General features: G+C 33.5%; 2 protein-coding genes and 2 long non-coding RNA genes across 4 annotated transcripts; 2 read left to right on the forward strand and 2 right to left on the reverse strand.

Moving 5' to 3' along the window:
• Positions 1 to 2,942: 2,942 nt before the first annotated feature.
• On the forward strand, positions 2,943 to 3,352 carry LOC135124084 (uncharacterized). The gene is made up of 2 exons (XM_064048948.1): positions 2,943 to 3,017; positions 3,076 to 3,352. The coding sequence occupies exons 1-2, from the start codon at positions 3,003 to 3,005 to the stop codon at positions 3,313 to 3,315; spliced, it is 255 nt and encodes an 84-aa protein (XP_063905018.1). The 5' UTR covers positions 2,943 to 3,002; the 3' UTR covers positions 3,316 to 3,352.
• Positions 3,353 to 4,008: 656 nt separating this feature from the next.
• Positions 4,009 to 4,659, forward strand: LOC135123919 (protein suex-1-like). The gene is made up of 3 exons (XM_064048778.1): positions 4,009 to 4,170; positions 4,249 to 4,305; positions 4,415 to 4,659. Exons 1-3 carry the CDS (start codon positions 4,125 to 4,127, stop codon positions 4,657 to 4,659), a joined length of 348 nt encoding a protein of 115 aa, XP_063904848.1. The 5' UTR covers positions 4,009 to 4,124.
• A 391-nt stretch (positions 4,660 to 5,050) lies between these two features.
• Positions 5,051 to 5,761, reverse strand: LOC135124085 (uncharacterized). The gene is made up of 2 exons (XR_010279753.1): positions 5,580 to 5,761; positions 5,051 to 5,530 (listed from the first exon to the last, which is right to left on the reverse strand). It is a non-coding gene; the product is annotated as an uncharacterized LOC135124085 (long non-coding RNA).
• A 659-nt stretch (positions 5,762 to 6,420) lies between these two features.
• On the reverse strand, positions 6,421 to 7,281 carry LOC135124086 (uncharacterized). The gene is made up of 2 exons (XR_010279754.1): positions 6,766 to 7,281; positions 6,421 to 6,706 (listed from the first exon to the last, which is right to left on the reverse strand). It is a non-coding gene; the product is annotated as an uncharacterized LOC135124086 (long non-coding RNA).
• Positions 7,282 to 14,465: the final 7,184 nt, after the last annotated feature.

Genomic DNA, 14,465 nt, shown 5'->3' on the forward strand with positions numbered 1-14,465 from the left:
CTTTTAAGTGCCTTAAGCTTATTTGACCATCCCTTGAAGTCTCTGGCAAATAGAATTAAGAAAAAGGATAATTAAGATTTATATTACTTTTGAAGCAAAATACAATAATTAATGGTTTTATTTTTAATAGTCTCTGTAATATTTTTATCGCAAGCCGCAATGAACATTTAACCTCTGTAATTGAATAAGAATTTATTAATCCATCTGGAGAGGCTCCTAAGAATGTATTAACGACAGAATTGTGGTTTTCCACAGCATTGTTGTTGTAGTACTGGAAACTGTAGTTGGCAGACCTAACTTTTAAAGCCTTCCATAGGATTACTATAAAAGTATGAACTCCTGTCAAATATTGTTTATTACCCTTTTATTTATGGATAAAGGCCTGCACAGGAGGGAGATGAGGATGAGTCAAGCTAAGCGGTTGTAAAAATAGGCCCCACAGCCTAGGTAGAAAAGGCCGAAGCACTTTCGGAATACCATTGTATTATTATTTATACTAGCCCAAAAGGTATAAGGTTATATGACCATCATAAAAGTAGTTGACCGCAAATAAATACCCCCTTTGTGTGGTTCGCACTAAGCTTACCGGTTGGCAATAAATAGTAAAGAAATAGTGGAGTGGTGGATTTACATATTTAGTGAAAGCCGCCCCTGAATGAAACCACAACAGCCGGTCGAGCTGCAATGGACGCGTTATTTACGACCCTAAAACCTTTTCTATTGTAAACAACTTAACTTCGACACAATGGGATGATTTTATGATGGCCATATAACCTTATAACTTTTGGTCTACTATACCTGCGTATACCTACATGTAAATGGCACACTGTATGTCACTTGATCCAATCCATTTGGCGAACAAAGGGTGCTTAATTCTCTAAAGTCAAAATTCCTCGAAAGACTTATCTTAATCCAGTAATACAGAAGCGAAAGCCCTTAGTTTTTGGAAGGGGGCGTCAGGGGCCAAAAAGGGATCTACAAATCTAAAAATTAGTTTAGTTTAATATTATATATAGTCTTTTAGTGTTAAGAATTTAAATTAAAATAAATGTTTTTTTTTTTGCAAAATAAAAAGTTGTAGAGAAGATATGATGTTTTCTATTTATTTATAACGTTGGTTATAAAAACAATTTCATAGTGAAATTTGTCAGAAGGAAGCTACGATAATATAAAGAAAGTGATCGCTCCGACAGGAAGAAATTGTATTACTGGTTATCTAGCAGCAAAATTTGTCCTCCGTGGGTAACAAATTTGAACTCAGTGTTTATATTTTTTTAATTAATAATCAAAATGGAAAAATCAATGTTCGTATGTAGCACATGACGGGAGATATTTGCAATATTTTTATAGCTTGTATAACCAGGCCGACGTATTTGATGTTTTTTAACGATTATCTTAGAATAAAATAAATTGTTCTTGTTATTTACCTAGTAAAGATATTGTTCTTTTGTATACAAAAAGAGATCATTCTTTCATGTAGCTCCTTTTGGATAATTTGGATATGTGTAAACATGAGATCGTTAATGAATACAAAAACACAGTTAAAGTGAATTCGGCGAAAATTTTGAAACCCATCTACTGTTAAGAAGAATTTGAAAATTTTAATTTATGTTTAACGTATTTAGATGCAAAACCACGTATTTGACTACCTAATCAAGATTTTACCGAAATTAAGACCTCATGTTCAAAAATATCTAAAATAAGTTTAAAAAAAGGAAATTTAATTTCAAATCTAAAGTTAACTCCAGTGGGATAGTGCAAGAAAAAAAAGAAAACAAAAAACCCGAAACATAGATTTCTGATTATGCAAAAATACAGAATTATTTTGAAAATATATTGAACCATTTTCTGTGAAATATATATTTTTATTATTTATTTCAATTTATTAAAATATAATTTTTCTTCTACACATCCACTCATACCCAGTGTGACTTTTAGTAATATTAAAATAAAATACGAAACAAATTTCATCAACATATGGTTTAAAAATCAAGGACTTACGGTAACGCGTACGTATAAACAGCAAACCGCAAGAAAAACAGTAATATTTGTTTGTCAATAAAAAAATAAAATAAATTGCAAGAAATCTTTTAAAATTATAATGTAAAACTTCGTTGGTAAATCTTCATTATAAAAGTTTTTCAGCTGACCTACTTCAAGGATGGGAAGAAAAATAATTTTTAGTTTTTATGTCATCCCTAAATTAGTATTGACGTTCTGGTAACTATTATAACTTTATCATTTGCTTTCACAAAGTTATTTTTACTGTCGAAATTTATTCTATAACGTCAATACTGTGTTTTTTTAATGTGTTTTTCCCAACAAAAATCATTTTCACTTTTCTTCGAAAAAGTTTAAAATCTTTGGTTTGTTTTGTAAACATTATCCACTATTTAAATGGAGATTTAAACCACACGTGCAGTACCAGCAACTTCAAACTTGTTTTCGAAGAAATACCAGTTGAACAGCTCTTCAAGCATTCACCTCCTACGTATAACTGACGCGAGATTGACGTATTACCGACGTCATTCTGAAACCAACGAAAAAAAATTGGGTTGCTTTCTTTATGAGACCCAATTTTTTTATACTTAGTTTTAATAAGCTGTACAATTTATCATTGATTGTTAACATGAGCACTAGTTGCATCTTGTCATTAAGCACACTTTAGTAATCCAAAATTGCAAAATATGTATGCACAGACATAAATTGTTCACTCGATAGATCTATGACCCCGAGTTCGATTTTATCATTCTCGTTTCCAAACAAAGTCAAATTAATCAAACCATTACAAGAGCCGCTGGTAAAACCCCAATCACTAACCTAGGCCTATTTACCTATTCAAAACCGTAAATCCCGCCACAAGATGTATACATTTTCATAAATACGCAAGTGAAAGGTTTTTATCTTGGAGGGGCATTTTTCTATAAAATACAAAGATTAAACCCAAACTGACAACAACTCAAACTCAACTCAAAGATCTTAAACTAGCATCCAGCTCCACGATGTCTACAAAAATGGTAAACATCAAGAACAATTTTGATTTTTGTTTATTTATATGTTTATTTTATTTTTTAGCAAGTTTTTGCCCTTTTGGTAGTAGCAATGATTGTGGCCTGTAGTGCTACCCCAGTCCCTGAAGCTGACCCAGCAGGCTATGGAGGCTACGGTGGTGGACATGGACATGGACACGGAGGTGGTCATGGGGGACATGGCGGTCACGGTGGACACCACGGCGGTCACCACGGCGGTCACTACGGCGGTCACCATGGCGGTCATGGTGGCCATGGGCATGGAGGACATGGATATGGGCGTTAGATGTAAAATATGCGAATGTGGTAGTACAGGGTATAATAGTTATAGTGTGTCATTTAAGTTTAATCATCAACATCGTTTATCATATCCGATCAATTGTAATTTATTGTAAAAATAAAAGTGGATATCCCTATTTACTATTTTTTTATCTCTTGGATGTAGGATTAAACATCTTCTCCAGAACCTTTTTTCCATAATTTAACTTAATTCCTTTATAAAAAAATAACAATACGTATGCATTGTGCCTAAAAGAAGTACAAGGTTTTAAAAAGATTTATTAAATTCATTTTTCCATAGGAATATGTTTATAAGGTGATTTGGATGTATATTGTTTGGAATTTCAGAAAAATTCGATGATAAGTTTCAAAAATAATCCATAAGTCAATAGAGACGTTAGTTATAAATAACTACAAATACATTTTCAAAAATCGTACTGATGAAAACAACTTACCCACATTTTCAAGTTTTGTGTGTTGAAACTGGAATATTTTTTTATCGTCGTTTGAAAACTAAAAATATGCGTAGGTATCTTTTACGGAACAAAATATTAAGAAAGTTTTACATTGTTATGTTTTTTTGTTGACTCGTATTCATTTAAATGCGAGATATAAAACTGCTTTTTTTTTGGTTGTTTTATCTTCTAGTGAATATATTCCTCTGTGACTGACTTCCACTACAGTCGTTATTTAAAGGCACGCAAACTAGTGTCAATTCTTTTTTAATGGATTTCAGTGAACTGATAAAAGGTACAAATGTGACTCAAATAAGATATTTTTCTTGTGAGTGGCATCGTTAAAAAAACCTAATTAGCTATGGACAAATTATCAAATTATAATCTATTCCTTGTCATAGTCGGAGGTAGGTATCTTTCATAGGAATTATACAAAGTCCTTGGCATTATTCATTTGAATACCTACTGATATATAATCTATGTAGGGAAAAACATTCCTGTAGTCGTTATTCAGATTTTATTGGTGCTACAACGGCATAATGGTAAGTCCTTTACTTCATTATTATTAATTTTTCTTTAGTTGTTTATTATTATTTTTTATAATTTTTTTTCAGAAATTCGCAATTTTTGTGTTTCTGTTGATTATCGTAGCTATTACTTTCGCTCATCCACTAGCAGATCCAGATCCCGATCCTCACCATCATCGTGAAAAAGTAAAAATCAAAATTAAAATAAAAGATTATGGCGGTCACGGACGCGGATATGGAGTTGGCTATGGAGGCGGTTATGGCGGCGGTTATGGAGGAGGTTTCGGTTTTGGATTTGGAGGAGGCTACGGTGGAGGATATGGCGGAGGATATGGAGGAGGCTTTGGAGGAGGCTACGGTGATTATTAAAAATCATACTTGTCTGCGTAAAAACACAAAAAACTGATGTTTGATACAAATTTAATATTTTCAAATAAAGTGTAAACCAGTTAAAACAGATATTTTGTAAACAGATTAAGATAGTTTTATTCTAATAAAACCTGTTTTCTCTTCACATAAATATTTATTATGTCTGGTTTTCACCTGAGAAAAATCTGAAGCAAAAAAAAGACGTTAAATATCAACACAAAACTTAAAACAGTGCAGTAATTATAATTAAAAAGATATCGAGGACCGCTTGCTTAATGACACATCCTGTATATACCGTGTATATATGTGGGTAAAATATGAATTATTTAATTGTTATTTGAACGAAAAAAGTGGATTCATTACAATATCTTAGTAAAAAAAAAAAAACAAATAATTATTACAACTTTAATTTTACAGTTTTACAAAAAATAAAGTTGCATCATGTTAGAACTACAATTTTATTTTCTAAGATTTTCATAGCTGTAAAAGCTGACATTTTAAATGATCAGAGCCTGATAATTTAGTCTAGTTACAAAAACACTACAGTCTTAATCGTCTACTTTTATTTAGTTTTACTAGGATTAAAATTGACACCCCTGAGTCTGACTAAAACACTATTTTTATTTAAATTGATATTTTACGAGCCATAGACTCGTGTGCCTCCTACAGAAGTGCCCTTTGGTGAAGAAATCCTGTCACTGTGGAATCCTCTACTTCCTGGTAGTCCATGACCCACGCCATCCTGAGAGTGTCGATAAGCACCATGAAAATGATCAGACCCACGAACTCCTACATTACGTGAATTGTCTCCAAATGGGAAAGCTGTCACCAAACTTGCGACAGCCAAAATTGCAATACAAAAGAAATTAAACTGAAAATACACCAAGTAATAAACTAAGTTTAAAAAATCAACCACTTACCAAGAATTTCATTTTGCACAACTTTTTCTTAACGTGAAGATATTTTGCTAGTATCGGTGACTATGTCTTATAATACTCACTAGTATATTGTTATTTGTGAAAAATATGTAAAATATATCAGTTTCTTAGACAAGCGCAGTGTTCTAAGAAGTTTATCTTTTTGACCTCAACCCATCAAGGTTGAGATAAAAACCGAAACAAATTAAGTGTAAATTTTTTTGAAACGTATAAAACGGACAAACAAGACAAAAATATCCGGTGTTAATTTAATAAGACTTTGTCACGTGATTTTGTTTTGTTGCGATTTTTGTCAGAGAACAGTTAGTTTATATTTATAATAATAAATAAACTTGTTAATATTTTCTTTATTCATTTGGTTATTTATGTAACAGTTTTTGAAATGTTGTCTTAAATTAAACAATGCATAAAAATACTAAGTTATAAAAATTTATTTCAAGGATACTAACTAGTTCAAGTTAGTGTTTATTAGCACGAGTATTACTGGTTGTCTGAATCTATTGCATGCATTTCTACTAAAGATCCTTAAAAATATTACCAAAGGTGAATCAAATTGCAAAAATTAAAAATAAGCAACCGGTTTTGTAGTTTGACAAATTATTTCTAATGCATAAATGTAGCAGCGAGGTTGGAGGCTTTCAAGAAATCTAAAGGGTATTGCACTCAATTTTTTCTTTTCAAATTCCTGCTACTGACGTTGGTTGCTATAGCTATCAAAGGTTTTTCTCAAATTTCATTTGCAGCCTGTACTTACCGAATTTTGAGAATAATCTTCATTTAGGTACAACACTTTCAGGATAAGTTAAACTGTCAAAAGAAACTGTTTGTTCATGATTCAAAAGTACATTTTATTGCTTTTAAAAAACACTTCTATTTTAAGATTTAATTAACGAAATATTACGTTGTAACTAGTGGCGAGCTGGCGCGCTCCCAGGACCATGGGGGTTATAAGTCCCGTCAACGCTATGAGTTCCAAAAAACTGTCCGCTCTTGTGTTCTCCACTTTGACGAATCGGAGCGCCTGCGGTATTTTGACTAGATCCAGAGGCACCAAAAAAGCGTTTTTTGGGAGTAGCGGAAATCGTCACTGCCAGAATCAGGAAAATAATCTGAAAATAAAATGTTTTTAATTCAAAGTAGGAAACTTTAAACTTGAATGCGACTTAACGAGAAGTTTCATTTTCAGCACGTTTCACTGTTTCTTGGGTCGAATAAAAATAACACTACGCTGCTGTCGTATATGTAGTGTTGCAGAAGATATATTTATCTAGTTTATTAAACAAATAATACCAGGAATTATTAAATGACATTCCAGGAAGTAACATCTTGTGATAATTCCTGTATTTGTAGTTTTTTTTTAGATTCTTATTGCATTAATGTTTGAGTTTATTTTTATTTTAAATATTTGAATAAACTAAGGGGAATTACCATTTACGATCGCTTTAAATGGTTTCTGTTTAATAAAAAAAGAGCAGGATTGAGTTGCTCGGTACAACGTTTATTTCTTTATTATTTTTTTTCAGTACCACTGCTAGTGGTGCACAGTTTTCATAAAATTTATTTAAAATTTTGAATTAGGTTATGGTTATTCTTCACCTTTAATCTAACTGGGCAAGCTTAGAGGAGTAATAATTTGTTGACATCTGAATAAAGTTTTTGTATAATTGGTTGCATATACTAGAACTTAAATATAAATTAATAATAACTACATATAAACACACATGTATTTTAGCGTCATGGTATTAGTTACCTTCAGGTATAAAAACAGATAATATTCAGGTCAATATCCTAGTAATTGGTTCACCTTCCTGATGAAGGTACGGCATACCGAAACACGTGTAGCAGAGATTTTTCTAAATGTTACCTGAACTGGTTTCACCTAATACTAATAATAATATGTGTCTTTTAGTGCAAGGCAGTATGTTAAAATAATTTCCCTCAGACTTAAAAGTTATTAGTTTCAACCAAGGGCTATTAGGTATTACACAGGATGATTCGGGTACCATGATTAGGCCTAAATGACGAATGTGATTTGTAGTTACCGACAACCCTAAAATAGATTTTCATGTATTCCTTGATTAACAGCAGAATTCCAAAAATATCACAAATCTATGAAGTGTGTGCCTTGGGGTACCCATAGGGACAAGTCAAATTCGTCATTTACGCTGAATCAACCTGTACATACGGGCTGGTTCACGAGTAATAGGGCCTGAATAAATTTGAAACGCAACCCAAAATACATTTTCACCACTATCTTTGATATTATTACATATAACTACAATTGGAGCATTAAACATAGTAACCTTAACAGTTGTCAAAAGGTTCGATTATTCCTTGTTTTTCAATTGTATATATTTCAAAATTTCTTGAAGACATAATGCTCTAGTCATTTTCTTTTATATTTCCGCAAAATTTTCCTTGATGTGTTACAATTAAGGTGTCAAACAATTTATCTTGAACAAACTTCATTATGGCTGCAATTTGCCTTATCAAGTCGCTTCACATATTTCCCACCCAAATAAATGTATTTTCGATGTATCCTCTCTATATGCATGTTTTTATTCAGCCCAGTATGCATCTTAAAGCAACATGCCCACAAATTCAGGCTTATGAATGAGCATAATAGGTGTTAAAATAGTCCAAGAATGGTTGGGTGTTGGCTTCACACCCCAGTTGATTTTTAAATTTCGCCAACATTTTTTTGAACGCCAAACTGTCCGTTTCGTGCAACAATGTTCTCAACTGTTTATAAACTTACAGCTAAAATATTTGTTATGCCAACTGAATTATTACATGTATTTTTGCACATTTGCCTCACATGTTTTTCTTTTGAACTGATCTTCGACAAGTTATTTCTCTGAAGATAAGCGAAGAAAAATGTTGGTGCCTTGGTGGGAATTGAACCACACATCACCCGCTTGCCGGGCAGGTATCCTGACCACTAGACCACGAGGCCGCTTATCTTTCTCCGCTTACCAACGTGTTATTGTGCCGCCGCATCTCCATGTCGTCTAAATGTCAAGTACAATTAATCTAGGTGAGAAAAATAAAAAAAATCAAGTAAGTGGTAATATATCACAAAGTCGATGATGGTAGTCACCGATATAGTGGCTGGGGCATGACTTGAATCCAAGCGTGATAAAATGCGTCAGTCAAATCAGACATGAAAACTTGGGGGCTGATTCTTCTCACTATATTCTTAACGCAAGAGAAAAGTAGACTAAGGATTGTTTGATCAGCTCTATTCGATATCAGAAACGCACAGGGAAACCTTTGACCCTTGCGGTAAATTGTCCAAAACCGAGACGCAAATACAGTCAGATCCGAGTCTACTGAGAATTTCTACCTGGGTCTCAGGCATTATAATAAGAACAAAATCGTGAACCATCAGATATGGATCATTGTCATCAGTTGTTGCTAGGGGTTTATAACATAAAACAGCGGCACCTTCTTTCATCTCTTTTGCCCATGAATCTTATTTTTCTGTAAGAAGATGAAATCGTTTCAACTCGGAATCAGCAACGGAATCACGCACTTCATCTAGTATTGATGTGAAGGGTATTTTGATGCAATTTTTTTCAGCGATGTTATCGCGTTCTGAAAAAGTTAAAAATAAATGGCCAATCTCGTTTTGATGACCAACATGAGTTTTGTAAATTTCACACTGACTTTTCCGTTTCGCTGTATCACGGCAATTATCACGACCGGGCAACAATCGTCTATTTTGTTGGAGCCCTGTGTCTTCAACTACCGTTTGCCTTGGTTTTGTCATAAATATGTTTGTGACAAATATTTGATTGTTGTGATCTGTGGCGGAAAATGTATCTTTTTTTCACGTATCTTGATCTTATAGTTTTTTCAACATCACATTTCCAGGTGTTAAATTGTTCGGTGAAATTTTACAAAAGGCACTTCCTGGATTTCGTACAAACTGTTAGCGCAAAATTCTTCTACGTCACCCCCCGATTACGTTCCTCACTTTCAAAAGTTGTGCAAATGATTTCTTGTGTCAGAAAATAATATTTAGTGTTCGCCCTATGGTTTGCACCATATTAGTTGTGCCAAATGTAGGCAACCAACTATGCATGCAGTTTAACTCGCACGAATTTGATTAAATTTTATTTAAAGTTCGGTTATGTTGGCAACAGCTTATAAAGGGTGTACGAATGGGCAATTTAACAATTTTTTTGTGACCAAAGGAAGCATCTGCACAAAGATGAGGAACATGATCAGGGGGTGCTGTAGAAGACTAGTGTGCAAACAGTTTGTGCAAAATCGAGACGTGCCTTTTGTAAAATTTTACCAATTTATAGCCTGCAGTATCTTCTGGCACCAGATTATTTATTTCGAGGGGATGAAACTTTAAGACATGTTCCTTTAGGTTAGATTTGTTTGAAAACGTTTTTTTGCATTTTTTACACTCGAAATCCATTTCAACTCTTTCATTTGCTTCTACACCAATAAACATATTATCAATTCTCATCAAATAATCGAGTTTAAATTGGATTTATTGTTAAAATTAACCAAACATGTGAATGAAGACACTGACAGGAATGACAGGACAGAAGCCGGCGCAGAAAAAAAATTTCAAAATACTCTTGTGATTGGTTGGGATCAAGGGTGACTTACCATTCGCTAGACGCCAGTTAAAAGTTGGGGCCGGGTTTCAGATACTGGAGGTAGAGGATTTGGTTGATTTGGTCGAGGTCTTGAGGAGGCATCAAATGGCTTATATTTCGTCAATTTTTTCTTAATATAGGAAGTCTTCTTTTCCCAACAAGAAACAGAAAACATGTTTAACTATCTTGTTGTTGAACGAAAACTATATATATTAGAAAAAAAAACAAACATTATGCCCCACCCACCCGCCCCAATCTCAATTGTGATGAATTTCATATGGTAATTTCTTGCAGAGAAATGAGAATTTTGCAACAAAACTCTGACCTTCAGCTCATGATGAATAAAACATTCGTCACAATTGAGGAGGGGTGGGTGGGCGGGGCTTATATTTCGTCCATTTTTTCTTAATATAGGAAGTCTCCTTTACCCAACAAGAAACTGACAATATGCTTAACTATCCTGTTGTTGAAAGAAAACTCTAATATTAAAAAAAAAAGAAAAAAAATTACGCCCCACCCACCCACCCCAATCTCAATTGTGACGAATTTCATATGGTAATTTATTTTAGAGAAATGAGGATTTTGCAACAAAAGTCCACCCTTCAGCTCATGATGAATAAAATATTCATCACAATTGAGAAGGGGTGGGTGGGCGGGGCTTATATTTCATCTATTTTTTTCTATATACGAAGTCTTCTTTTTCCAGCAAGAAGATGTAAGGACAATTGATTCAAATTTAAGTAGGTAGGTGGCATAGATTAATATAGATGCGACATACAGGCTGATTTTGCAAAACCACCCTTATTGACATGGAGTCCTCAACCGCCAAAGGCAAGAGCCAAATTTAAATAGTCCTTGTTTCACTATAATTGTAATTCGTGTGACCTAAATGAAAGCGAAGGAAACAGTAAGCAGCTTGTAATATTCTGGTAAATATAGTGTCGTTAAAAATATTATGACATTTCTTCTAGTTAATTTTATTCTTAGTTAAAAACAAACACTGCTGCCAACATAAATTGAGGAGTCATTTGATTTAAACTATGACGCTTCTCTATGTTCTCTGGCAGGAACTGTCAAATGGTGTTATTCATTTTATCGCAAAATACGTTAAACTTCTAGAAAACATAATATTAACAAATAAATGTTTTTCTCATAAATTCCATAAACTTTAAAAAATATTTGTCAGTTTGATCCGTTTTGCTTCACACTGTAGGAAAAAGGGATATAGGTTTTGGGCAAAAAAATCAACACCTATCTTAATTATGCTATTTTCTTGATAACAAATTTCAGTTTGACAGTACATATTTAGTTAGAAATTATTGGCATGATTCTGGTGCCTCACTTTGTGTTTGTTGCCCGTCCTTCCCCTACCCAGAATTTGTAAATATTTGAAATGATCAATTTGGTAGCATCGAGTTCAACTACGTTTTTAGACAGATTAATAATTAAATATAGTACTAAATTTTATGTTTGATAGACTTGTCATAATCATTTTAAATGAGGACAGGTGTCCTAAAAGGTTCAAATCAATACAGTCTACCCAGGTGAAATAGCTGGTACTTTAAATTTAAAAACATTTTAACTGTACCTAACTTCTAATTGTCAAAGCATATACCAGAATGGACACTTTTATCGACATTTTTCTTTAGTCATCAATCGCTAAAGCGTTAAAAAAATCAAAGGATTCCGTTAGAAAGTTGTTTATGGATACATTTAGTCTTCCAAGTAGTCGCGGTAATGCGAAAAGTCAGTGACTCACGAAATTAGTATGTATGGCTAGCACCGGGGGACTAGTAATGACTGAAGCAAATTTTTGTGTTGGCAATTCTGAATTATTGGCATCTATGTTAATACATCAGTCTACAGTTGTCAATTTTGACATGAGCACGTCTAGTAAACGTGTTGTTTGGCTGAAACGATGGCAGTTGTCATGTCTTTGACAATCAGATATGTCACGATAAAATTTTAAATATGTAGCCAACCTGATAAAAAATCACAAACATTAATATTACAGTCACTCGGTATTTAAAAATATATTAACAGACATTTAAACCTGGGAAATTTGAAAAAGTATTGTAATTACAATGTATTTTTGAGAATAACCATGTGATAGCACAAACATCTTTTTTTCGTTAAAATAAAAATGTCCTGAATTTTGACGACAGTAAAATAAAATGAGTATCATAGCTACAAAAAACGAAATAACAAAATTCAATTATGCCACTCTCTATCAAGAATTTCAAACAACAAAGACTTTACATTATGTTAAATTAGGCATTGTACAGTTGCAACAATTTACTGACAACTTGTTATACCAATGTAGTCAACACAAGAAGGCCATGGTACTTAGAGAAAAAAGTAGGATATACTTACGTGTATTTATCATAGCCTACCTGTTGCATTTCCGGAAGCGGCCACTGACCCTTTGGGTATCTTTACCTGTTTTTGTAAATAGCACTGTAATTTTAGTACTTCTGTAACCGTCCTACATTAAACATCAAAACCGAACGCTGTCCATTATTTCAATTATAACAAACAAAGGTCCTTCGAGCAATATCAAGGTACAATTCGGAAGACCATACATGGTCGTATCAACCGGATTACAAAAAACGTTGGTACTACGATTCGGATTGTACGAAACATTGGTCATCGAGCCGGAACATTGGTCTTCGAGCCGGAACATTGGTCCATATCGAGCCGGGTTGGATCAAATCGCGCAGAAATACATTTCGCTAATCAACATCATTCCATCATTATCATCAACTGGAAGCGACGGCAGCAGTGGGCAGCATTCCTACAAAAGGATCACCACCACGTTGCACCGAGTTGGAATCAACTTCAAATTTGGACAGCATCTTCGGCGGAGAGTCATCACCGCAATCAATCCCGCAGGACGGCAGGAGGAACACCATCTCCAGAACCAGAGACAAGGTTAGTGGACTCCATCATTTCACTTCCTATCCAATCCATAATTCGAGAATTCGATAAGTGTCGATTTCGATTTCGCGATCAATAATACTGCATTTCGTTATTCGCTAATATGCCTCCCAAAATGATAGAAAAGTTACAGCACAGTAAGAATCAACAAAAAATAATCATTAATCAGCTCACTAGGTACGATAATTTCTTAGATAATGTTAATTCTGAACATGATGTTGTAGAACTTAAATACAGACTAACACGCATTAAGCCTTTATTAGACGAGTTAGATAAATTGCAAATAATTATCGAGTCATTAGAGAATTCCTCTACTGGCCAAACTGATGAAGAGAGCACTTCGTCAGAACCTCTTAGTGATCCCCGTGAACAATACGAATCTTTATATTATAGAGTAATCACACGCTCACAACACCTTATTTCCAAATTTCAACCCGATTCACAAAGATCGGTATCACCAAATCCTAATTTACAACCTACTAATAATATTCAAGTTAAATTACCAACATTAGAAATTCCAAATTTTGATGGTGAAATAACACAGTGGCCTAATTTTTATAATACGTTTGAATCACTTATTCACGAAAACAAAACATTAAGTGATGTCCAAAAATTACAATATTTAAAATCATGCCTTAAAAAAGAAGCTGGTAATATAATTTCCGATTTGTGTATCTGTTACAGCTAATATCCGAAATCCGTTATTATGCATAATAACTAGACATTTTAGGAATTATGCGTAATAACTAAACTTGTCAGTTATTATGCATAATAACCGAAAAGATTAGGGATTATGCGTAATAACTGAAATTTTCAGTTATTATGCATAATAACGGAAACGTTTAGGTAATACTGATAATAACTAACAGAGGAACAGGAATTATGCATAATATTTTCAAAAAAGTTACCCACCCTGCCTCGCTTTACCCTACATATCACATGTACAGTTGATTTAAAAAAAAAAATTGGTCTAACGATTTTAGACAGTACTTCCCTCGCTGTCGGAAACGTGACGACTGCATGCCTATTGTGTTTTTTTCGTATTACATTTTGGTAGCGGGACATTTTAAAATAAAAATTGAGTAAGTATTAATTTTTTCAAATTTATCATTATTTGGCATTGACATCTTTGTCTTTTTTTTGTGATTCCTATGATTGCTTATTAAAAACGAAGTCGTCTCTGGGGTGTATAATATGTCGCCTATGCAAAAATTGTCAGGCGTGAACAGATAAAAGGAACATTCTGTATAGTACTTGTAATTTAAGACAAATAGCCATAACACTTATCAACCTGTAGACGTGACGGTGAAAC

The sequence above is a fragment of the Zophobas morio genome, unplaced genomic scaffold (assembly GCF_036711695.1).
Source record: "Zophobas morio isolate AGI-343-1 ecotype UQ-CSIRO unplaced genomic scaffold, CSIRO_AGI_Zmor_V1 ptg000007l, whole genome shotgun sequence".
Lineage (NCBI taxonomy): Eukaryota > Metazoa > Arthropoda > Insecta > Coleoptera > Tenebrionidae > Zophobas > Zophobas morio.